Raw genomic sequence first — 24,828 nt, 5'->3', positions numbered from 1 at the left:
CAAGGACTTGAACTTGACACCTCTCAGGAATGCTAAAGTTTCTAGCTACTTTCAGGAACTTGCAGCCTGTGTTGTACTTGTTTTTGTCCCCCATATGTGAAATGGAGACAACTTTAGAACATGTAGGTGTTGTCAAACAACACTGAAAAGCTGTCCTTCCCTCGTACCATTAAGGAGATAGTACAGGTTCCAACTCCCTGGTTTGGTACCCTGGGGACCTGAGCAGTGCTGGACCAGGGAAGGTCAATGATCCCCTGCTGGCCTCCAGCGCTCTTCCCAGTCACTGACCACTTCCTGGCCTCCAACCTTGACCACTTCCCAGCCTCAGCTCCTGCTCCCCAGCTCCACTGTGGGCCACCACTCCCCAGCCCTGGCTATGGCTGCCCATCTCCACCAATGGCCACTGTTCCCCAGCCCTGGTCACAGGCTGAAGCTCCCAAGCCCTAGATGCAGTTCCCCCGCCTAGCTGCAGGCCACCACTTTCCAGCCCTGTTTATGGCTTCCCAGCCCCAGCCCTAGCCACCATTCTCTAGACCTGGCTGCAGGTCCCTAGTTCCAGCCTGGCCATGGGGGATGGTTCCCTGCACCCAACTCCTTAGCCCTGGCTTCCCAGCCCTAGCCAGATGCTGCCATCTCCCCTGTCACCAGCTTTGCTGTGGCTTCTGAGCTGGGGCATCTAGCTCCCAACTCTCCACTGGTTCCTGTTACCAGCTGCCGGGGCTCTCTGGTTCAGTAACATCTGTGATCATGCCAAACCACAAATTTGAGAGGTTCTACCCATAGCTTTTGTTGTTTTTAATGGAAGAGAATAACTTTCCTAATAACTAATTTATCAGTTATCACTACTCTTGTCCAACTTAGAAATGCTGTTGTGGAAACTTTAAGTTTCTGGAAGCAACTCAAGGTTTTAGGTTCTGTCCAGGACCAATTTTTTTTTAGTAATTTGGCATTAAGTAAAAGCAAGGTCAGTCTTACAAAATAAATAGTTTCGAATGAACACACTGACATTCAAAAACACAGAGGAACTAATATCAGTTTGAAAACACTGTTTTTGGCAGTGAAATAAATGTTTTGAATTACTTTTAATACCATGAAAATGGACTTTCAAATTCCTTTTTTTAAAATCCTTTACTTTTAACAGAAAAATGTCCCATACAGTGGGGCCTAAGGTAAGGAAAACATCTAGTTGCACTTTAAACCAGAAAAAAGTTGCTATCCTATCAAACATATATCAGTAGTAGTAGTAGTAGTAGTAGTAAATTTGCATTGTATTGTATTTAGAGACCTAGGTGCCATGCAAACAGTGAGAAACAGTCCCTTTCTCCAGAAAACTTACAATCTGCAAAACACAAGTCATACTGAAAGTGGAAGGGGTAAGAAAGGTGAAGTGACTTGCCCAAAGTCACACAACAGATCAATGGGAGAACTTAATCCGGAGCCTGTTCTCAATCTAATAATTAAATCCACCCAGCTAATTCGCAAAGGCCTATGAAAAGTGCTGTGCCTTGTGCAATGTAAAGGGCTGACCCTAACTGCCACTGTAGATGCAGCCAGGTTGGTGCAAGAATTGTCCTGTTAACTCAAGCTACATGTATTTTTTTTGGCAGGAGTGGATATTTGAGGGAGACAGGGACTGGCAGATGATCAGGTATCTCATCTATAAAGTACATATCCATTCTGGAATGACACAAAATATATGAATTTACAAACATAAAAAATTCTTTCCAGATGTTGAAGTTTGGCTGGCCACACATTTGAAAGTCATAATATATTTTATGAACAAAAGTGCCTGCACTACTATTTTGACCTTTTTCAGTGTCCCAAGATGTTTGAATTTCTGGTATTTTATTCATTCCCCGTGCATTAGAAAAGATATATTTAAAAGAGAAGGCAGTCAAGGTAGAAGGTATTGAAAATACTGTCATGACATAAATGTGCATAATTTTACAAAACTTCCCAAATATTAGCGCTCACAATAATAAGTAAAAATGGATTGTGTTAAGCTATGTGCATTGTAATTTTGTAGTAAAGGCTATAAAACACACTGGCTGGGTATACATGAGCCCCTTCCTTTTGAAAGTGACATGTTAATGAGCGGGTTTGAAAGATGCTTATGAAGCTCTGCTGTGAATATGCAGTGCCTCATTAGCATAATGGCGGCCACAGTGATTCGAAAGTGCAGCTTTTCGAATCACGCATGGCCTGTGGAGACGGGGACCTTCCAAAAGGACCCCCCAGTTTTCGAAAGCCCCTTCTTCCTAATACTAGATAGAAAGAAGGGGCTTTCGAAAACTGGGGGGTCCTTTCAGAAGGACCCCGTCTCCACAGGCAGTGCATGATTCGAAAAGCTGCACTTTCGAATTGCCGTGGGCTCCATTATGCTAATGAGGCGCTGCCTATTCATAGAAACACCTCATTAGCATCTTTCAAACCCACTCATTAACATGCCCCTTCCGGGCTCATGTAGACACAGGGACTAAGTTTCAGGTGAAACAACTTTATTAAAATAAAAAAATTAATCCAAAGCTTTTATTAATGGTGCGGATTCCAGCCGAGAAGGGTGTAGCTGTAACTTTCGTGTCAGTGGTGTGGGAATTTCAGTCCCTGTACCAGTTCTGATTGTAGGTCATCAGTTTATGAACTTCCTCTCACACTGAGGATACCTCTCCAGGAGAGGGAACTCCAGTTAAGAGGAAGAGATGGGTTTTAGTTAAGGGCGATTCAGTCATTAGGATCGTAGATAGTTGGGTTTGTGAGGACTGCGAGAAACGCATGGTGACTTGCCTGCCTGGTGCGAAGGTTGCAGATCTCTTGAGACATCTAGATAGGCTTATGTGTAATGCTGGGGAGGAGCAAGTGGTCGTGGTACATGTTGGTACCAGTGACATAGGGAAGGATAGGAGAGAGGTCCTGGAAGCCAAATTTAGGCTGCTAGGTAGGAAATTGAAGTCCAGGACCTCCATGGTAGCGTTATCTGAAATGCTTCCAGTTCCACACGGAGGGCCAGTTAGGCAGAACTGCAGGGTCTCAATGCATGGATGAGACAATGGTGTAGGAGGGAGGGGTTAGATTTATAAGGAACTGGGGAAACTTTTGGGAAAGGGGGAGCCTATACAGAAAGGATGGGCTCCACCTCAACCAAAATGGAACCAGATTGCTGGCACTTGAAGTTAAAAATGTCATAGAGCTGCTTTTAAACTAAGGACTGGGGGAAGGCCGACAAGTGTGGAGGCACACATGGTTCGGATCATGGCATCCCTTAGGGCAGGATCTCTTATTGGAGATTCTCTATGTCCTAGTAAGGAGAAGAGGATGAAACATGAAAAAACACAGGTAGTATCTGATGAGGAACAGTCAAGTAAAAGGGAGTCCCTTTCAATCACATCACATAATGGCAGGCAGATAAAGAGTGACCAGTTCTTAAAGTGCTTATATACAAATGCTAGAAGACTAAATAATAAGATGGGTGAGCTAGAGTGCCTTATATTAAGTGAAGATATCAATATAATAGGTATCACAGAAACTTGGTGGAATGAAGATAATCAATGGGACACAGTAATACCAGGGTACAAAATTTATCAGAAGAACAGAACAGGTCGTGCTGGAAGCGGGGTGGCACCATACATTAAAGAAAGTGTAAAATCAAATGAAGTAAAAATGATAAATGAACCAAACTGTTCCATAGAATCTCTCTGGATAATAATCCCATGCTTGAATAATAAGACTATAATGGTAGGGTTATATTACTGACCACCTGACCAGGACTGTTAGTGACCGTAGAATGCTCAGGGAGATTAGGGAAGCTATGAAAATAAAAAAACCAGTAATAATGGGGGATTTCAACTATCCCCATCTCAACTGGGTACATGTCACCTCAGGACGGGAAGCTAAGTAAAGTTTCTTGACACCTTAAATGACTGCTTCTTGGAGCAGCTAGTCCTGTAACCCACAAGAGGAGAGGCGATTCTTGATTTAGTCCTAAGTGGAGTACAGGATCTGGTCCAAGAGGTGAATATTTCTGGACTGCTTAGTAATAGTGACCACAGTGTAATTAAATGTGACATTCCTGTGGCTGAGAAAATATTACAGAGGCCCAAGAGTGTAGTATTTAATTTCAAAAAGGGGGATTACACAAAAATGAGAAAGCTAGTTACACAGAAATTAAAAGGCACAGTATGTAAAGTGAAAGCTGCATGGAAACTTTTTAAAGACACCATAATAGAGGCTCAGCTTAAATGTATACCCAAATATAGGAAACATTGTAAAGAGAACCAAAAAAGTGCCACCGTATTTAAACAACAAAGTAAAAGAGGCAGTGAGAGACAAAAAGGCATCCTTTAAAGAATGGAAGTTAAATCCTAGTGAGGAAAATAGAAATGAACATAAACTCTGCCAAGTGAAGTGTAAACATATAATTAGGAAGGCCAAAAAAGAATTTGAAGAACAGCTAGCCAGAGTCAAAAAATAATAGCAAATTTAAGTACATCAGAGGCAGGAAGCCTGCTTAACAACCAGTAGGGCCACTGAATGATCGAGATGCTAAAGGAGCACTCAAGGATGATAAGGCCATTGCAGGGAAACTAAATGATTTCTTTGCATCAGTCGTCGCAGCTGAGGATGTGAAGGAGATTCCAAAACCTGAACAATTCTTTTCAGGTAACAAATCTGAACTGTCTCAATCTGATGTGTCATTAGAAGAGGTATTGGAACAAATTTGATAAACTGAACAGTGATAAGTCACCAGGGCCAGATGGTATTCACCCAAGCATTCTGAAGAAACTCATAAGTGAAATTGCAGGACTACTTACAGTAGTTTTTAACCTGTTCCAGATGACTGGAGGATAGCTAATGTGACGCCAGTCTTTAAAAAGGGCTCCAGACTGGCTACAGGCCAGTCAGCCTGACTTCAGTACCAGGCGAACTGGTTGAAACTCTAGTAAATAACAGAATTGTGAGACATTGATGAACGTAATTTGGTGCAGAAGAGTCAACATGGCTTTTGCAAAGGAAAGTTGTGCCTCACCAATCTATTAGAATTTTTTAAAGGGTCAATAAGCATGTGGACAGAGGGAATCCTGTGGATGTAGTGTGCTTAGATTTTCAGAAAGCCTTTGACAAGGTCCCTCACCAAAGGCTCTTGAACAAAGTTAACTGTCATGGGATAAGAGGGAAGGTCCTCTCTTGGATTGGTAACTGGTTAAAAGATTGGAAACAAACGGTAAGAACAAATGGTCAGTTTTCAGAATAGAGAGAGGTAAATAGTGGTTTCCCCCAGGGGTCTGTGCTGGGACCAGTCGTATTCAACATATTTATAAATGATCTGGCAAAAGGGATAAACAGTGAGGTGGCAAAAATTGCAGCTGACACAAAACTACTCCAAATAGTTAAGTCCCAAGCAGATTGTGAAGATCTACAAAAGGACCTTAATAAATTGGGTGATTGGGCAACAAAATGGCAAATGAAATTCAATGTTGATAAATGCAAAGTAATGCACTTTGGAAAATATAATCCCAACTATACATATAAAATGATGAGGTCTGACTTAGCTGCTACCACTCAAGAAAGAGATCTTGGAGTCATTGTGGATAGTTCTCTGACGACATCCTCTCAGTGTGCAGCAGCAGTCAAAAAAGCTACCAAAATGTTGGGAATCATTAAGAAAGCTACGTCTACACGTGAACCCTACATCGAAGTAGCTTATTTCGATGTAGCGACATCGAAATAGGCTATTTCAATGAATAACGTCTACACGTCCTCCAGGGCTGGCAACGTCAACGTTCAACGTCGACGTTGCACAGCACCACATCGAAATAGGCGCTGCGAGGGAACGTCTACACGCCAAAGTAGCACACATCGAAATAAGGGTGCCAGGCACAGCTGCAGACAGAGTCACAGGGCAGACTAGCACTTCCGGGGCAACAGCTAGCCGCTCCCTTAAAGGGCCCCTCCCAGACACACTCAGCCTGCACAGCACGTGGTCTGCAGAGCCATAGGCACGCACACCTCAAGCGACGCAGTCATGATGGACCCGCAGCAGGAGCAGCAGCAGCAGCCGCAGCAGCCAGAGGTCCACCCAGCCGCCTCTGCAGAAGCAGTGCTCGCCCTGCTCCATGCCATGCAGGAGGCAGCTGAGCACCTCCTTGCCACAGAGGAGGAGCTGCCCGCAGGGGAGGAGGACGCAACACCCAACCCTGCAGCACCCCGACCCCCTCCCCCTGCCTCATACGCCGCCGGCTGTGGAGCTACCCCACCAGCACCGACTGGTGGGAGAGGCTGGTGCTCGGAGAGTGGGACGACGACCGCTGACTCAGGAACTTTCGCATGAGCCGGCAGACATTTCTGGAGCTATGCCAGTGGCTCACCCCCTCACTCAGGCACCAGGACACTGCCATGCGGCGTGCCCTCAGTGTGGAGAAACGGGTTGGCATCGCTGTCTGGAAGCTGGCCACTCCAGACAGCTACCGATCCGTGGGCCAGCAGTTTGGCATTGGCAAGGCCACCGTCGGGGCTGTCCTCATGGAGGTAAGAGGACCCACAGGGGGAGGAGGGGGGAGGCAGCCCTGGCAGGGGAGGGCAGGGGAGGGGAGGGGGACCCTGGCAGGAGCGGGGGGCAGGGGAGGGGAGGGGGGCCCTGGCAGGGGAGGGCCACACACACCCTGCTCACCCCTCATTGGTGCTCTCCCATGTGCTTCCCCTGCAGGTCATCCGCACCATGAATGCCATGCTCCTCCACAGGCTCATGAGGCTTGGGGACCCAGATGCCGCCATCGCGGGCTTTGCCACCCCGGGCTTCCCCAGTTGCTTCGGGGCTCTGGATGGGACTCACATCCCCAACCGCGCCCTGGAGCACAGTGGAGGACGTTACATCAACCGGAAGGGCTACCACTCAGTGGTCCTCCAGGCCTCGGTGGACAGCCGGGGCCGTTTCCAGGACATTTATGTGGGCTGGCCTGGCAGCACCCACGACGCCCGGGTATTCCGTAACTCGGGCCTGTGCCGCCGGCTGGAGGCAGGGACCTACATCCCCCAGTGGGAGATCCCTGTGGGGGACACCACCATGCCCCTCTGCGTCATCGCAGATGCGGCATATCCTCTCCGGCCCTGGCTCATGCACCCGTACACGGGCCATCTGTCTGCCAGCCAGGAGCGCTTCAACCAGCGCCTGAACCACGCGCGCCAGGTGGTGGAGCACTCATTTGGCCACCTCAAAGGGCGCTGGAGGTGTCTCCTCACCCGCTTGGATGCGGGCCCCACCAACATCCCCCAGATTGTGGGTGAGTGCAGCGCCCTACACAATCTGGTGGAGAGCAAGGGGGAGGCCTTCTTTCAGGGCTGGGCTGTGGAGGCCGGCAGGGCCGATGTGCAGCCACCCGCTGCCCCCAGTCGCCAGGTGGACCCCGAAGGGACCTGGGTCCGGGAGGCCCTGCGGGCCCAGTTCGATGAGGCCACGGGGTGAAAACTTGCAGGCTCCCCCCGCTGCCCCCCCATCCTCCACAACACTCCCTGCCCCTACGCCCACACCACAGAGCACCCAACAGGACACCCCCCTCCACTTTTCTTGTACAAATAAAAGCAGACACTTGTTTGTCAAATCAAACATGTTTACTGGAACTCTTCTTATTAACTATAGAAATTCTAACTTATATATATGTATGTATATTATTATAAAACCAGGGATAACAAGGAAGGGGAGAACTATTTACATGGGGGGGAAGGATCAGACATTGAAAACAGGGGGTCACAAATAAATACAAACTATGTACAGCCCGAAAAAAACATAAAAGTGGGGGGGAATATACACAAAGGGGGGGGCAGCCATGTCCTGGGCCCCACTCCCCTACAGTCCAGCACTCGGGGTGGGCGGCCGGGATCCCCGCCTTGGCTGCAGCCCTGGCTGGGTTTGGCTGGGGGCCGGGTGGACCAGAAGATACGGTCAGCGAGTGTCAGCTGGCCCCAGGTCCCCCTCAGCAGAATGGCCCTCGGTGGCGGGTGGCGGTGCGACAGCGGACGGTGCGGCGGCTGGAGCAGCGGGTGGCGCAGCAGGTGGAGCATGCAGGGCAGGCGCAGCGGCAGCCGGCGCGGCATGGGGGGCCAGGTAGTCCGCTCAGCGGTTGAATGTCTCCATGTAGGCTCCCCATGCCTCCTGGCGCCAGGCCAGCGCCCGCTCCTGCAGGTGGAGGCGGCGTTGCTCCACCCGCAGCCGCTGCTCAGCGACCTCCACCTGCCGGCAGTGGAGGGCCAGCAGCTGGGGGTCCATCGCTGGCGGCTGCTGCTGCTGGGACCGCCGTCTTGCCCGCCGTGGGGCCGGTCGGTCCTCCACCGAGGGACTGGCCTGGAGCGATGGCCCCGGAGGGCTTTCCGGGACCACTGAAGCCTCGCCGGCGCTCTCCGGTCCTTCCGATGGTGCAGCTGCGGAACACAGGAGGGTGGGGAAGAAGAGTGGAGACAGGCATTAGTGTGGGCCCCGAGCTGTGGCCCTTGTCCCCCCACCCCTGTGCTGCAGGTTCCCCATCCCCGTCCCCGGGAGATGCTGCTGTGATGAGGTTCAGGGGTGCCCCTGCACTGCACCCCGTCCGCTGGCAGGAGTGACTCTCACTCACTCAGCAGGTCTGACAGGAGAGGTTTCTTAGGCAACAGATGCCCAGTTTCTCCAAGAAGTGACAGTACAGCAGTCAGAGACAGTCCTTCCAACCCGTCCTGGGGAGAAGACCCCGAGGGGTGCCCCTCTGGGGTGTAGATTTCCCCCCTCCTCAGGCAGGCAGCCTTCTAGCTCTCCCTTCCCCTAGCCTCTAACTGCGGCCCCCGATTCAAACCCAGCTCGGCTCCTCCCTCCTCTTCGTTCAGGGCAGAGGTGTAACCTGCCAGTTGTAGCCCCAGGATCATCCTTAGCCACTGGGAGCTATTCAACTTGTTGCTCATATCTAGCTTGAGTCTCGCATTTGCACTCCCCCCCACTCCATCACATGCTGCTGCTGCTTCTGCTGCTGGGTGTCCCACCCCCTCCCTCTGGGGGACCCTAGAGGTTCCGCTCCCCCCAGCCCCGGGGATGGGGCATGGCACTGTCGTGATGGGGGGCGGGGGGCAGGGGCTGATGCACTCCTGTGAGGGACATGCCACTGCTGTCCTTGGGGCCATGGTCATCTAGGCATGTGGAGGGCCCTGGCCATATCTATTACCCCCGCCCCTCAAGCCCGGGGGTGTGCGCCCAGGGGGGGGGTACATACCTGAAGGTCCACTCCCACGGTCGGGGGACACCTGGGGGGGGGCGGATGCCCAGCTGCTGCTCCGGGATGGGAGGAGGATCTGGAGGCCGGTGTCGGTGGAGGAGGAGTCCCCCTCCTCCTCCTCCTCCTGCTCCAGTGCCCCAGGGGTGGGCTCCTGGGGGGGGCCCTGGGGTGTGGGGCTTGCCTCCGGAGCGGACTCTGCCTCCGGGGCCTGCTGGGGCTCCTCAGCCAAGGTGTCAAGTGTGGCCGGAGGGGAGGAGGTGTGCCGGGGGCCCAGGATTTCCCTGAGCTCCCTGTAAAAGGGGCAAGTGATGGGGGCGGCCCCAGATGGGCCGGCCGCATCCCGGGCCCAGGCGTAACCCTGCCGCAGCTCCTTCACTTTACTCCGGACATGGTCCGGAGTGCGGGCAGGGTGACCCCAGGTGGCCAGGCCCTCGGCCAGCTGAGCGAACGCATCCGCGTTCCGCCTCTTGCTCCCCATTACCTGGAGCACCTCCTCTTCGCTCCAGAGCCCCAACAGGTCCCAAAGCTCGGCCTCCGTCCAGGAGGGGCCCCGTTGCCACTTCCCGGCCTGGCTCCTGCTCTGGGAACCCTGGCTCCCCTTCGGGGGGGTTCCCTGAGGGCGCTGGGGGGTGCTGCTGGGTGGCCATCAGGTCGGTTGGGGGTGTGGGTGGCTGCAGAAGAGTGTGCAGGCTAGCCGTGTGTTACTGCTGCTGCCAGCACGCTCTCTCAGCTTCCTGCACAGGAAGGGAGGGGGTGGGGACCTTTAAGGGGCCGCTCCACGCAGCCATCATTGAGCTCAGGGGCTGGAGAGAGCGTCTCTCAACCCCTCAGCTGATGGCCACCATGGAGGACCCCACAATTTCGAAGTTGTGGGACGCGCAACGACTACACTTTCCCTACTTCGACGTTGAACGTTGAAGTAGGGCGCTATTCTCATCCCCTCATGGGGTTAGCGGCTTCGACGTCTCGCCGCCTAACATTGATGTTAACATCGAAATAGCGCCCAACACGTGTAGCCGTGACGGGCGCTATTTCGAAGTTAGTGCCGCTACTTCAAAGTAGCGTGCACGTGTAGACACGGCTATTATCTGTTTGCAATAACTTTAATTTATTTTTAACTACTAGTCATTTTCCTAATGTATGGCAGGCAGCTAAGGTCATAATTCTTTTATTTTGACCACATCTTTGGTTTGCAACTGTCTCCTCATGTTTATTGTTACCAACAATGTCTAAACTAATGGAAATAAACATTGGGTTATATCCCATTGGCAGATGAGTTTTAGGGCAGAGCATTCTGTACAGACAATAATAATAGAATTGAGCAAAATTAATGCCAGAGCATTAGACATGAGCTAGCTTTTGGTTAAAGTGTTCATTGATTTCTCCAGGGCTTTGTCAACCATCTTCTCTTGCTTGACTGTTAATGAGAATCTGTTTTGGGGAGGCACTGATCAGATATCTGAACCATGTGACCAGTCCAATGAAGTTGTTGGTGAATAATAATGGCTTCAATGCTGGTCATGTTCAGCTGTTCCAGGACACTAGTGTTTGTGCGCCTATCCTCCCCAGAGATATTTAGGAGTCTCCTGAGGCAGCGTTGATTATATTGTTCAAGTGCCTTCAAATGATGCTTGTATATTGCTCAAGTTTCACATGCATACAGTAGTTGGAACCACCACTGTGCGATATACAGGGAGCTTTGTCTTGCTATAGATGTCCCAGTTCTCGAAGACCCTTTGTCTGAGACAGGCAAAAGCAGAGTTTGCACTGCTCAGATGATGCAGGATTTCCATGCCAGTGTTGAAAGTGGTAGAAGAAAAGTAGTCAGTTAACCTCTGAAGTCTGTGGCCACACTAGGAAGTAATTTCGAAATTGCTTTCGAAAAGAGGGCCGATTTTGAAATGAACAGCAGAGTGACTGCACACAAATTGCTCATTTCGAAATCAGCCTCGAAGTGAAAGGGCAGTCATTTCGAAAGCGTTGTTCCACTCCTGTCCTGGGAATGCCTCATTTTGACATCGGTTTCGAAAGGAAATGTGTGTAGTCGCAGCCCTGGCTGCCATTTTGAAGTTACAAGCCCTCCATGGTGCCACCTCCCCCTCTCCCGCCTCCCAGACCACAGAGATCCCCTGGCCAGCACCCAGGGCTCTATGGCTGTCAGCTCCAGCTGCCTTAAAGCTGCAGGAACACAGAAACCCTTTACAAGAAGCTGAGAATGTGCAGCCGTAGGAATACATGCTCACAGCTGCACACTTCCCAGCACTGGCCAGAATGGCCGAAAAGCAGCCAGCCAGAGCCATGTCCAGCAGGCAGGACCCCCTGGAGCCTCAGAAACCCCAAGACAGCGAGCAGCAGGACACCAAGCAGCTGGCCAAGCAGAGGGGAACTCTGTGGCTGGAAGCTGAGGTCTGGGATCTCCTTGCCATCTGAGAGGGTGAGGACATCTGGCTCCAAATGGAGGGGCGGAAGGGGAATGTGGCCACTTTTGCCTGGCTGGCCAACAACCTTGCTGAAAGGGTCCACCCCCTGCCTGGAGCCCAGGTGCGCTCCCAAGTAAAGGACCTGCACCAGAGCTACACAAGGACCAAGGACTCAGCCAAGCAGTCAGGGCAGCTCCTGCCAGTTGCCCCTACTTCCCCGAGCTGGACCAGTTCCTTGGCTCCAGGGAGGCAGGACCCCCGAAATGGGCCCTGGACACTGCTGAGTCAGAGGGGGAGAGGTAGGGCAAGGAGCCACAGCCAGGGCCCTCTGCATCACTCCTGACTGTGCACCTGGAGCCCCAGTGTGATGACAGGGACAGCAATGGAGAGCGCGGCAGTGAGGGCATTCTCTACATCGCTGTGCCCTTGGAGGACACAAACTGGGCCACCTCCGCCCAGGCATCCCCTGAGCCTCCCGAGGCACTCTCGGGTAGGACCATGTGTGTCGGGCATCCTGGACCTTGGGGGTGGCAGCCCCCACCGCTGCCAGCATGGGGCCCGCCACAGTCACCATCAAGGAGAGGTCTGTACATGGGGATCCCTGCACGGGGCCACGGACAGCCATGCAGGGCACCAGTGTCATGCTAGAGGATGCGTCCTGAATGCCGCCTGAGTCCTCAGCATGTGCATGGAGGCGGGAGGGTGTGTGGGAGGGGCCCCTTAAGGGGGCAGCTGGCCCATGGTCTAGGAAGGGCTTGTCGGCCATTCGACCCACCCTATCTTTCCCTGTTCTTTCGAAGGGAGGTTCTGTGCTGTGCAGCTGCTTCCTTTCGAAAGGATGGGGGGGGTCCTTTCAATGTTGAGGATTGCAACATCAATCCGCACTTTGTGTGTAGTTGCTCCATATAGAAACGACTCGCTTCGAAATTACAGATTGGTATTTCCCCTTTTGAAATCCCTTGCTAGTGTGCCCACAGCCTAAAGACAATAGATGGGAACCATCTCGCTACTAGACATGGCCCTGATTTTTATTGGCTTGTTTATATTAGATAAACCTATTTTAATGAATGCTGTAGCAGTTTCCTAGCATCTTCAGTATCTTATCTTAACCATAAAACACAATGACAAATAACAAGTGATTCTGTAGCAGCTTAAAGAGTAACAAATTTATTAGGTCATGAGCTCTCATGGGTAAGACCCACTTCTTCACATGAAGTGAAGAAATGGCTCTTACCCACAGAAGCTTGTAATCTAATAAAGTTGTTTTGTTTTTAGGGTGTAAAAGAGCTGCTTCTTTTTGTGATGCTACAGACTAACACAGCTACCCCTCTGAAATAAAAAAAAAATGCGATCTCATTAGATGAATAATTGGCTATAACTAATATTGAAATGATCTTTTGGGCTAGGTGCCAAGTTTGAGCTAAAATGATTAGAAAGATGCCATGTCTCATGTTTAGTTTTCCCTAACCATTTTAATAAATATCCATTTGTCTTTCACAGCAGTGTTTGGTCATATTAATATTAAATGGTGATTTTCCCCCTCCTTGTTTTCAAACATGCTAACATAAATTAATAGATTTTTGGTAAACATTTTTAATAGAATTGTGTATATTTTATTTGTTGTTGTCAGTAATCAGTTTAAGAATTTACATCTTTGGGCAGGTCTGTAGTATAGTGGAAGGTCAAATTAAGGTGTGCGATTCTAGCTATGTTAATTATGTAGCTAGAGTCAATGTGCCTTAATTTGGGCTTCTGCACTGTCTTCTCTAAGGGGGGCAGGAGTACTGGTGCCAATACAGGTGCCCTGTAAGTTCAATTTAGCATATCCCTACTAGGTGCACTAAATCAAACTCCAGAAGATTGACCACGATGAGGTCGATTTTCCCTGTAATGAAGATGTACTCATAGTTGGCCAAACACTATGGATTATTGTATATAAGTGTACAAAGTGAGAGTGTTGTGCATACTGTTAATATAGTGCCCATCTATAAAAAGGGGAATAAGAGCAACCCAGGGAATTACAGACCAGTCAGTTTAACTTCTGAGCCAGGAAAGACAATGGAGCAAGTAATTAAGGAATTCATCTGCAAACATCTGGAAGAAAAAAACAGGATAGGTAACAGCCAGCATGGATTTGTAAAGAACAAATCATACCAAACCAATGTGACAGCTTTTTTTGATAGGATAACAAGTCTTGTGGATAAGGGAGAAGTGGTGGATGTGGTATACCTAGACTTTAGTAAGGCATTTGATACGGTCTCACAGGAGCTTATCAATAAACTAGGCAAATAGAAATTAGATGGGAATACTATAAGGTGGGTACATAACTGGCTGGATAACCATTCTCAGAGGGTAGTTATTAACGGTTTACAATCATGTTAGAAGGGCAAGTAGGGTTCCTCAGGGGCCTGTTCTGTTTAATATCTTCATCAACTATTTAGATATTGGCACAGAGAATAAGCTTATTAAGTTTGCAGATGATACAATGCTGGGAGGGGTTGCAATTGCTTTGGAGGATAGGGTCATAATTCAAAATGATCTGAACAAACTGGAGAAATGGTCTCAGGTAAACAGGGTGAATTTTAATAAGGACAGATGCAGAGTACTCCACTTAGGAAGGAATAATCAGCTTCATACATCCAGAAAGGTATCTGGGGGGACCACAAGCTAAATAGGAGTCAACTGCATGACACTGCTGCAAAAAAAGCAAACATGATTCTGGGAGGCATTAACAGGTGTGTTGTGAACAAGACCCGAGAAGTCAGTCTTCTGCTCTACTCAGCGCTGATTAGGCCTCAGTTGCAGTATTGTGTCCAGTTCTGGGCACCACATTTCAAGAAAGATGTGGAGAAATTGGAGAAGGTCCAGAGAAGAGCAACAAGAATGATTAAAGGTCTAGAGAACATGAGCTATGAGGGAAGACAGAAAGAACTGGGTTTATTTAGTTTACAAAAGAGAAGGGGACATGATACTGTTTTAGAAGTGCCTAAAAGAGTGTTACAAGGATGAGAGAGAAAAATTGTTTTTCTTAGCCTCTGAGGATGGGATAAGAAGCAATAGGGTTAAATTGCAGCAAGGGTAGTCTAGGTTGGACATGAGGAAAATCTTCCTAAATGTCAGCATGGTTAAACATAGGAATAAATTGCCTAGGTAGCTTGTGGAACCTCCATCACTGGAGATATTTAAGAACATGTTAGATAGATACCTATCAGGAATGGTCTACAGTGCTTGGTCCTGCCATAAGGGCAGGGGACTGAACTCAATGACCTCTCGAGGTCCCCTCCAGTTCTAGCATTCTGTGATTCTCCCCTACTGGTAGAAAATCTATTGTATAAAAATAGTAGTATTTTATGCCCACTTTCCATGGGTGTAAATGAGAATCTTTGGTATTTCTGTTAACATTTGAACATTGCTCAAAACACACGCATTCCATCAAAGTATATAGAGCTATGCCAATTAACATCAGCTAAGCATCTGGTCCTCTGAGTGCAATTATTTAACAGCCATGCTGATGCTCCATGTTGGTCTTAAGCCCAGCTGAACCAGCACGGAGGTAAGGGTGAAAACAGAACAACCAGATCATATTTGCACAGAGCAATAGAAAGGGATTCCTGTGTCATCACAAAAGCATATAAGGCCTGTGTATGCTTCTCATGTCTTCAAAAACCGCTGAGGGAAATAGTCCAAATTGCCTGAGACTTTATGTACAGATTTCTGAGGCACATAACACTGGATGCTTTGTGGATCTCAAGTGTTCACTTTAGTGAGGCTGGCAGCGTGGTATGTGATTTTGTCTTATGGCCATAAGATGGCAGTAAAACCACTTCTCTTGTTTTACTTTGTTGAAAATAGTGCACTGTTCACCTCAATTGCTGGTTTTCACTATCTCTGTGACTCCAGTTTCTCTCACCAGTCAGACTGTTTATCTTCAGCCAACATATGACTTTTTCCAATTTAGGCTATAAAGATTTGTTCTGAGGAAGTGGAATTGCCTACTGAGTGAGCACAGAAGCGGAAGTCTGGAGATCTGGGTCCTATATACATTTCTGCCACAGAACTGTGACACCTTGGGTCAGTTGCTGTGCCTCAGTTACCCCATGTTGATTGCTTATTGTATACAGTTTGATTTCTGAAAGGACTCAAATCAAATTAGCTGTTGCTTTCCAGTCAATTGTGAACAAGATTTTGTTAAAAAGAACAATGTCTTTAGTAGAATCAAAAAATTTGGGTGTAATTCTTACGAGTGCTGGTACTTTGATTTCTGATGCTCAGTATTATTAACAACAAGATTCCCACTGAAAGTGAACAGGAATTAGGCACCTAACAGCTGTTATTTTGAAATAATTATCCTACTGTCTATACAACGCAACCTCTATTTTGAAATAATTTCAAAATAGTGGTTGGCTGATCTCAAAATTGGTAAATTTCTTTGCATGAGGAATAGCTTCTATTTTGAAGTAACTATTTCAAAATACAAAAAAGCAGTCCAGTAGCACTTTAAAAACTAACAAAATAATTTATTAGGTGATGAGCTTTTGTGGGACAGACTCACTTCTTCAGAACATAGCCATATAAGAACAGACTCAATATTTAAGGCACAGAGAACCAAAAATAGTAATCATTTGACAAATCAGAAAAATATTATCAAGGTGAGCAAATCAGAGAGCAGAGGGCAGAGGGGCGGGGGAGTCAAGAATTAGATAGAGCCAAGTATGCAAAAGAGCCCCTATAATGAGCTAGAAAATTCCCATCCCGGTTCAAACCACATTTTAATGTGTCGAATTTGAATATAAAAGAGTTCAGCGGCCTCTCTTTCCAAACTGTTGTGAAAATTCCTCTTCAGTGAAACTCAGACTTTCAGGTCATTAACAGAATGGCCCCCCCTCCATTAAAGTGCTGGCTGACAGGTTTGTGAATCAGAAGTATTTTTATGTCTGTTTTATGCCCATTAATTCTTTGTCTAAGAGAGTTTGAAGTCTGTCCAATATACAAAGCATCTGGGCATGTTGGCACATGATGGCATATATGATGTTAGTTGAGGAACATGAGAATGTGCCCGTGATTCTGTGAATAACCTGATCAGGTGCAGTGATGGTATCTCCAGAATAGATATGTGGACAAAGTTGGCAACGGGCCTTGTTGCAAGGAAAAGTTCCAGGATTGGTGTTCCTGTGGTATAGACTGTGGTTGTTGGTGAGAATCCTCATAAGGTTGGGAGGTTGTCTGTAGGAGAGAGCAGGCATGTCACCTAGGGCCTTCTGGAGTGTGGCATCCTGATTAAGGATAGGTTGTAGGTCTTTAATAATATGTTAAAGTGATTTGAGTTGGGGGCTGTAGGTAATGACCAGTGGTTTTCTGTTCTTGGCTTTTTTGGGCCTATCTTGGAGTAGCTGGTCTCTGGGTATTCGTCTGGCCCTGTTGATTTGTTTTTTTTCATTTCTCCTTATGGGTAATTCAGGTTTATGAATATTTTGTAAAGATCTTGCAGTTTTTGGTCTCTGTCAGTAGGATCAGAGCAAATGCTATTGTACCGAAGGGCTTGACTGCAAACAATGGTTCTAGTTGTGTGTGCAGGATGGAGGCTAGAGGTGTGTTGGTAAGTGTAACGATCAGTGGGTTTCCGGTAGAGTATGGTACTGATCAGGCCATCCTTGATTTGTACTGTGGTGTCCGGGAAATGTATCTCTCACGTGGAGTAGTCAAGACATAAGTTAATGGTGGGGTGCAGATTGTTAAAGTCTCTGTGGAATTCTCCTAGAGTCTCTATACCATGGGTCCACATCATAAAGATGTCATCAATGTATCGTAGGTAGAGGTGGGGTAATTAGGGATGAGAGCTGAGGAATCGTTGTTCCAGTTCAGCCATAAATATATTAGCATACTGTGGGGCCATGCGGGTGCCCATAGCAGTTCCACTAATCTGGAGGTATAAATTGTCCCCAAATTGGAAATAACTGTGGGTGAGAACAAACTTACAGAGGTCAAACACCAGATTGGCTGTGGTGACATCAGGGATAGTATTCCTGGATCGCTTGTAATCTGTCTTCATGTGGAATATTAGTGTACAGAGCCTCTACATCCATGGTGGCAAGGATGGTGTTGTCAGGAACTTTTCCAATGTTTTGTAATTTCCTCAGGAAGTCAGTGGTATCTTGGAGATAGCTGGGAGTGTTGGTGGCATAGGGTTTGAGACGGGAGTCCACATAACTGGATAGTCTGCCCCCAACTCAAACCACTGCAACGCATTATTAAAGAGCTACAACCTATCCTTAATCAGGATGCCACACTCCAGAAGGCCCTAGGTGACAGGCCTGCTCTCTCCTACAGACAACCTCCCAACCTTATGAGGATTCTCACCAACAGCCTCAGTCTATACCGCAGGAACACCAGTCCTGGGACTTTTCCTTGCAACAAAGCCCGCTGCCAGCTTTGTCCACGTATCTATTCTGGAGATACCGTCACTGCACCTAACTAGGTTTTTCACAGAATCCCGGGCACATTCTCATGTTCCTTAACTAACATCATATATGCCAGCATGTGCCAACAATGCCCAGATGCTTTGTATATTGGACAGACTTCAAACTCTCTTAGACAAAGAATTAATGAGCACAAAACAGACATAAAAACACTCCTGATTCACAAACCTGTCAGCCAGCACTTTAATGGAGGGGGCCTTTCTGTTAACGACTTGAAAGTCTCCGTTTTACTGAAGAGGAATTTTCACAACAGTTTGGAAAAGAGAGGCCACTGAACTCTCTTTTATATTCATATTCACCACATTAACACGTTGTTTGAACCGGGATGGGAATTTTCTAGGTTATTATAGGGGCTCTTTTGCATACTTGTCTTTGTCTAATTGTTGACTCCACCCAGCCTTCTGCCCCTCTGCTCTCTGATTTGCTCACCTTGATAATACGTTTCTGATTTGTCAACCTTGATTACTATTTTTGGTTCTCTGTGCCTTAAATATTGAGTCTGTTCTGGTATGGCTATGTTCTGAAGAAGTGGGTCTGTCCCAGGAAAGCTCATCACCTAATAAATTATTTTGTTAGTCTTTAAAGTGCTACGGGACTGCTTTTTTGTTTTGATAGTATATAGACTAGCATGGCTATCTCTCTCTTATTTCAAAATACACGCTGTTATGACAGAGAACAGAGCCTATTTCGAAATTAGCCATAGTGCATCCAATGGCTCTACTGTGAAATAGGCTCTATATATCTAGAAGCTGTATTTCAAAGTCACTAAGTGCTATTTCAAAATGCATTTTTGTGTGTAGTGGTGTTATTTTGAAATAACTCTTGCAGAATAGCTTATTTCAAAATAAGGCTGTTTAGACCTACCCTAACTGTCTTTCACACCTTTCTAAATCTTCCCCATTATCTGTTTCTCAGCTGTGTTTTGTGTGATTTATTTTAAGAGATGAAGTTTGTGTTTGTATTTCCTTAATTTAGTTCATGTTCTTGTGAAGATTCAATATTGAAAGCAGAATTTCTGTTACCCACCTGCTCAATTGTAGTATCTAATCTGGAGAACAGCGATTTGTAAAGGCAATGGATAGGTCAGAAGATAGATAACGAAATGTAAAATCTTTCACCTATAAATTGTTGGTTCATATCTCACCCAAACTGGCACTTATGGAAAATCATTGTCGCAATCTGGCTGTTAAAGTGGGAAGCTACTGTGAAAGGAGTTGGTGTTCCCAGACCTCTTCTTCATTTGGCATGTCGACACTTACAGGTTTAAAGCAGTGCAGCCCTACCGATGCAGCTGTGCTGCCATAAGAGTGCTCATTTAGCCATGTTATGCAGGCAAAGGAGAGCTCTTCCTTCAGCATAATAAAACCAGCTCAATAAGTGGGTGCAAAGTTGGCAGCAGAATGTCTCCCACTAGCATCGCCCTGTACAGACAAGTGTTCATGCAGGGTTGGAGATACAATTCAGGGCAGTTTCTGAAGAGAAGTAATTGCCTAATAAGTGTGACCTCCAACACAGGTTTCAGCGTACCATGATCTCCATACACTACACTCAAACAGCTCCTCCCTCAAACAAGGGAACCACAGCAGTTCTGCCCCTGGGAATGCCCTCTAGAATTGCAGGGAAGGGAGCAGAAGTTGACTCATTATTATTATTTATGTGAATAGGCTACATCCTTTGCTGAATGGCACTATACACAGTAAAAGTGACAGTGACTGAAAAAGAGAGAGAGACTGACAATCTCATTAAGAGACCCCGATATTGCCCTGTGTTTGATAGACTCACGCCTCCTGGGGTGTAGGAAAGAAATCTCTGAATCCCCATTTGAGGGCTGAGGGATTTCCTCATTCTTGTTGCAATATATTGCAAGCCCTATATCTAAACCACCTCAGTTCTGGGGAAAGACCGTATTGGGTTGCAACTCTTTGACAGGACGGAGAGGGATAGTGGTGAACACCACAATTCTAGTTATACACAGTGAGAGGGAAAAGGAAAATTAGTGAAGGAATAGGTTGCTGCACAGCAAACTTTTCAGCACTGTGCCTCTTAGCTAAAAGCACAGCTGAAAGGAGAACAACAAGAAGTCTTGTGGCACCTTACAGACTAACAGATATTTTGGAGCATAAAATTTCTTGGGCAAAGACCCGCTTCATCAGATGCATGAGTGGGGTGGTTGTGGTTTCAGAGGGGTATTTAAAGAGTGGGGTCTCAGTAAGAGGGAAGGCCAGAGCTGCCAAGGTCTATTCAGCAAGGTGGAAGTGGCCCAGTATCAACAGTACTTATCAAAAGAGGAAAAAACAAGTCAGATCAGGCAGGGGGATAAGAGCCATCATCAGAGTCTAATGGGGAGATATTAACACCCAGGGCAGAGAAGCTGCTTTTGTAAGCTGCGAGCCACTCCCAGTCTCTGTTTAATCCTTTGTTAATGGAGTCAAATACGCAAATAAATTGCAACTCAGAGATTTCTCTCTCCATTTGATTTTTGAAATTTGCACTCATTACGGCTAAATGTAGTGCCTTGCATGTTGATAAGTATCAGAGAGGTCTCCGTGTTAGTCTGTAGCTTCAAGAACAGCAAGAAGTCTTGTGGCACCTTGTTGACTAACAGATATTTTGGAGCATAAACTTCTGTGGGCAAAGACCCGCTTCATCAGATGCATGAGTGGGGTGGTGGTTTCAGAGGCGTATTTAAAGAATGGAGTCTGAGTAAAAGGGAGGACCAGAGCTGACAATGTCTATTCAGCAAAGTGGAAATGGCCCATTATCAATATCAAAAGAGGAAAAAACAAGTCAGGTCAGACAGGGGGATAGTAATGCACTGCATTGCACTGCAATGCACCTCTCACTGCACTTTTGCTAGCTGAAAGGAAGTTAGCAACTCTTAAAAACTTCTGTGTAAATGCACAATGCAATTCCCCTTCACCTTTCATAGAAGACTGTCAACCTGCAAGCAATGAGGTTTGCAGGTCCTTTGAAAGGCTTTGGCTGAGCATCCAGCACCTTGGGAGTTCAGCTCAACTCAGCCTTTCTGGCGACTAACAATTGCCAGGTAGGTTTGCGTGTTGCCTCATTTGATGTTGTTTTTTCCCCTAGTTTGAAATTAGGCAATTGAGAGCCCACCTCGCTCAGCAAGATCTGGACCTGGCTGCTGAGAGGGAGGCTGCACTGCAAGTACCCCATGTGCTGAGCAAACAGAACAGCAATAGATACAAGGTTGTGGCGACTGGAGATTCGGATGATGAGGCCACTACGCATATTACTGAGTTACGACCACCCCAAGGTGAGTGCTCTGTGTAGTACCAATTGCTTTTGCTGTTTCCTTGCAGGGAATTGTTGAATTTGCTGAATAGTCTCATTTTACAAGTGAGTTGATTGCACTCCCTGGCGACTCCCCTGCCCCATTATTCACAGGTCTGCTTCAAAGTGGCAGAAGATGTTAACAAATTCCAACCAGAGCCAATAAACTGACCCAGGGGAAAAACGACTGTGATGTGCTCCTTCATGGTCGTGATGCTTACATCCAACAAGCACTAATATGCATCAGCTGAGTCGGAATTATTCACTCAGTCTACATCTACACAACAGAGATCCTTCAAAGGAAGTTCTGCCAGAAGATCTCTTCCCAAAACACTTCTTTCAAAGGAATGCATACACACACAAAAAGTGTGGATTGAAAAAAGTCAATCCACTCTTTTGGTAGAGACTGTCCCACAGCCCCTGCTTTTCTGAAAGAACAGGCCAGGGACCGAAAAATCCAGCACAATGAGGACTGCTCTTTTGAGAGATGAGCCCCTGGGGCATCTACACACAAGTTTTTTTGAAAAAGTCTTTCAGAAAAAGGCTCTCTTCCTCATCTGGGAGAGGAAGAGGGCCGCCAGAAAAAGGGCTGCGTTCTTCCTGTTTAAAATCAAAAGAATGCATTTTGTGTGTAGGTGCTCTGTGGGAGTTTTCCAAGAGCCTCAGCTTTCTCAAAAGAGATTGCTAGTGCAGACGTAGCCTTAGTGATTAAAGCACGGAAAGCAAGAGGAACAAAACTGGACATAGAACTTGTCCCTGTGAGATCCAACTTGGTATGCTGTCCAGCTTAACCGACTGTGAATCGCTGATAGCTACTCTCTGGAAATGGATTCCAGCCATTTATGCACCAACCTTACAGTAGCTCCATCTAGGTTGTATTTTCTTAGTTTGTTTATAATAAGGTCATGTGAGACAGTGTCAGAAGCCTTACTAAAATTTAGATAAACGACATCTACAACTTTACCCTGTGAAAGGAAGCAATAAATGTTGGTTGCTTGTTCGTGACAAATCCATGATGACTCTTACTTATCACCTTGTTGTCTTCCAGGAGTTTAATTGCTTAATTATTTGCTCCATTATCTTTCTGGGTACTGAAGTTAATGTGACTGATTTGTAATTCCTGACTTGTCCTTATTCCCCTTTTTATAGATTGTCACTTTATTCACCCTTTTTCAGTCCTCTGGAATTGCTCTCCTCTTCCATGACTTTTCGAAGATAATTGCTAATGGCTCAGATATCTCCCCTGACAGTTACTTGAGTATTTTAGGATGTATTTTATCAGGCCCTTGTGTCTTGAAAATATCTAACTTGTCTAAGCACTTTTTAATTTGTTTTTTCCCTCTGATCCTACCTCATTTATAGGGGCATTAAGATATAAGTCCATTTGCTACTAAACATTTTGGTGAAAACTGAAACAAAGTCATTTATCACCCTGTGCTATTTCCATATTTTCTGTTATTGGGCTTTTTCTCCCTCACGGACTTAACCTGTTCTTGGTCCTCCTCTTATTTCAAATGTACGTGTAGACTGTTTTCTTGTTACCCTTTATATCTCTAGCTAGCTTCTAATTTTGTCGCTACAAACTTTTGTTGCTTATATTCACACTTGGTAATTTGAGTTATTTTCCACTTTTTGCGGGACTTTTTTTTTTTGAATTTTAAATAATTGAAGATGATCTGGTTAAACCAGAGTAGTCTCTTGCCATACTTCCTGTCTCTCCTACACAGTAGACTGGGTCTACACTTGCCCCCCAACTTCTAAGGGGGCATGGTGATCAGTGTAATCAGGGCTACAAGAGATTACTAATGAAGTGCTGTGGTGAATACGCAGCACTTCATTAGGCTAATTTTCCCCTGCAGCAACTTTGAAGCATCAAACTTCGAAGTGCCAGCATGTGTGTAGCCACAGACACTTCTAAGTGCCCTCGCTACTTTGGAGTTCCTTTACTCCTCAAAACTTTGAAGTAGTGCGGGCCTACATGCACACTGGCACTTTGAAGTTTGATGCTTCGAAGTTGTCATGGGGGAAAATTAGCCTAATGAAGCGCTGCATATTCAGTGCAGCACTTCATTAGTAATCTTCTGTGGCCCTGATTGTCATGCCCCCTTTGAAGTTGGGGGCAAGTGTAGATAAGCCCAGCGGGGTAATTTACTCTTGTGTCCTTAATCATGTTTGTTTGAAAAACTGTAAGCTGCTTTCCTCTTAAACTTGTTTCCCATGGAATCTTTCTGACCAACTCCCAAGTTAGATGAAGTCTTCTTTTGGAAATCCATTCACTTTCTTGTGACTACATAGACGTGAATAGGTTATACTATTCTATATACTATACTATACTATTCTACTATACTAGTTCTCCTCTCTTTTCTTCTTTCTCCAGGGGCTTTTAAGATCTTCTCTGGCATTTTGCCTGATAATGTGAGTGGGATAGTCAATAATTCACAAAGGGAGCATGGAAATAGTAATCCATTTAAATTATAGTCCTTCTTGCAATCAAATTCACTATGCATAGGGTTTTAACTTAAAGACATAAAAGAGCTCCTAAAGCTTATAAAGAACAGTGAATTGACTATTAGATTAGAAACAATGACATTTTGGTTTTTGTTTGCTTTCATTTTAATAGTTTGCTGTTATGATCACAGTTTAGCCCTATGCCATGGGGGAAACAGATGGGGAGGACAGTGAAAGATACAGGTCCAGTGGCACAGAAGAGAGGCATTTGCCAAGGGACAATATGTAGTTCCTTTCTCGGGACTCTCTAGCACCAGTTGGAAAGGAGGGGGAGATGGGAGCTGATTGGCCAGTATTCCCCAGCTCCCACAGTTTAACCCAGAGCAGGGACCATGTGGAGTCTCTTCCAGCTCTGTTCCAGCAGCCACTGTATCCACTAGAACTAGGAATGAGAACAAGATGTGGCATGTTTAGCTGTTAGGGGGTCAGGAAGGAGATTTTTCTCCCATGGGCCAGCGGGTGGAGGGCCAGTGAGTCTTTTGTCTTCCTCACAGCAACTTCGAGCCACAGTGAGTTAAGTATGAATACATGTAGCTGGTGTTTATTTGTTGTGACTTGGAAATATTTACTCTTGCAGTTAAGAAAATAGGTGGGAGAGCTGGGATTTTGGTGACGGGCCTTGGGCTCATGTGATAGGGTCAGACCTTGTCATTCTTGTGGGCTGAGGTCCCCACCCTGCTGTACCCTGAGTCCTCGAGGGTCAGCTGAGGAGAGTCTATCCCACATTATGGGTTATATGAGGTCGAGCCCTGTAACCCCTGCACTGGAACCAGTTAAATGCCTGGTATAGGAGAGTACAAGAGATGAGCACAATAACAGTTGTGGTCTGCCACTTAATTCTATGCCTGGCTCCATCCTCATTTGCTGCTAGGTCAACATCAGTAGTTATTGGAATAGTTCTTT

The 24,828-nt window shown here is 46.7% G+C and overlaps 1 protein-coding gene across 5 annotated transcripts in view; it reads left to right on the top strand.

Moving 5' to 3' along the window:
- The window catches only part of TMEM266 (transmembrane protein 266), a 231,057-nt gene that overhangs the window by 173,028 nt on the left and 33,201 nt on the right, over nucleotides 1-24,828 (top strand). For all 5 annotated transcript variants that reach the window (XM_075006775.1, XM_075006774.1, XM_075006779.1 and 2 more), the window contains one exon: nucleotides 21,214-21,400. In XM_075006775.1, coding sequence (XP_074862876.1) covers nucleotides 21,214-21,400 — 187 coding nt within the window. The remainder of the gene's footprint in view (nucleotides 1-21,213; nucleotides 21,401-24,828) is intronic.

Source organism: Carettochelys insculpta, chromosome 12 (assembly GCF_033958435.1).
Source record: "Carettochelys insculpta isolate YL-2023 chromosome 12, ASM3395843v1, whole genome shotgun sequence".
Classification (NCBI taxonomy): Eukaryota; Metazoa; Chordata; order Testudines; family Carettochelyidae; genus Carettochelys; species Carettochelys insculpta.
Note: the sequence above shows the minus strand (reverse complement) of the source record. Positions and strands in the feature narration are given on the sequence as shown.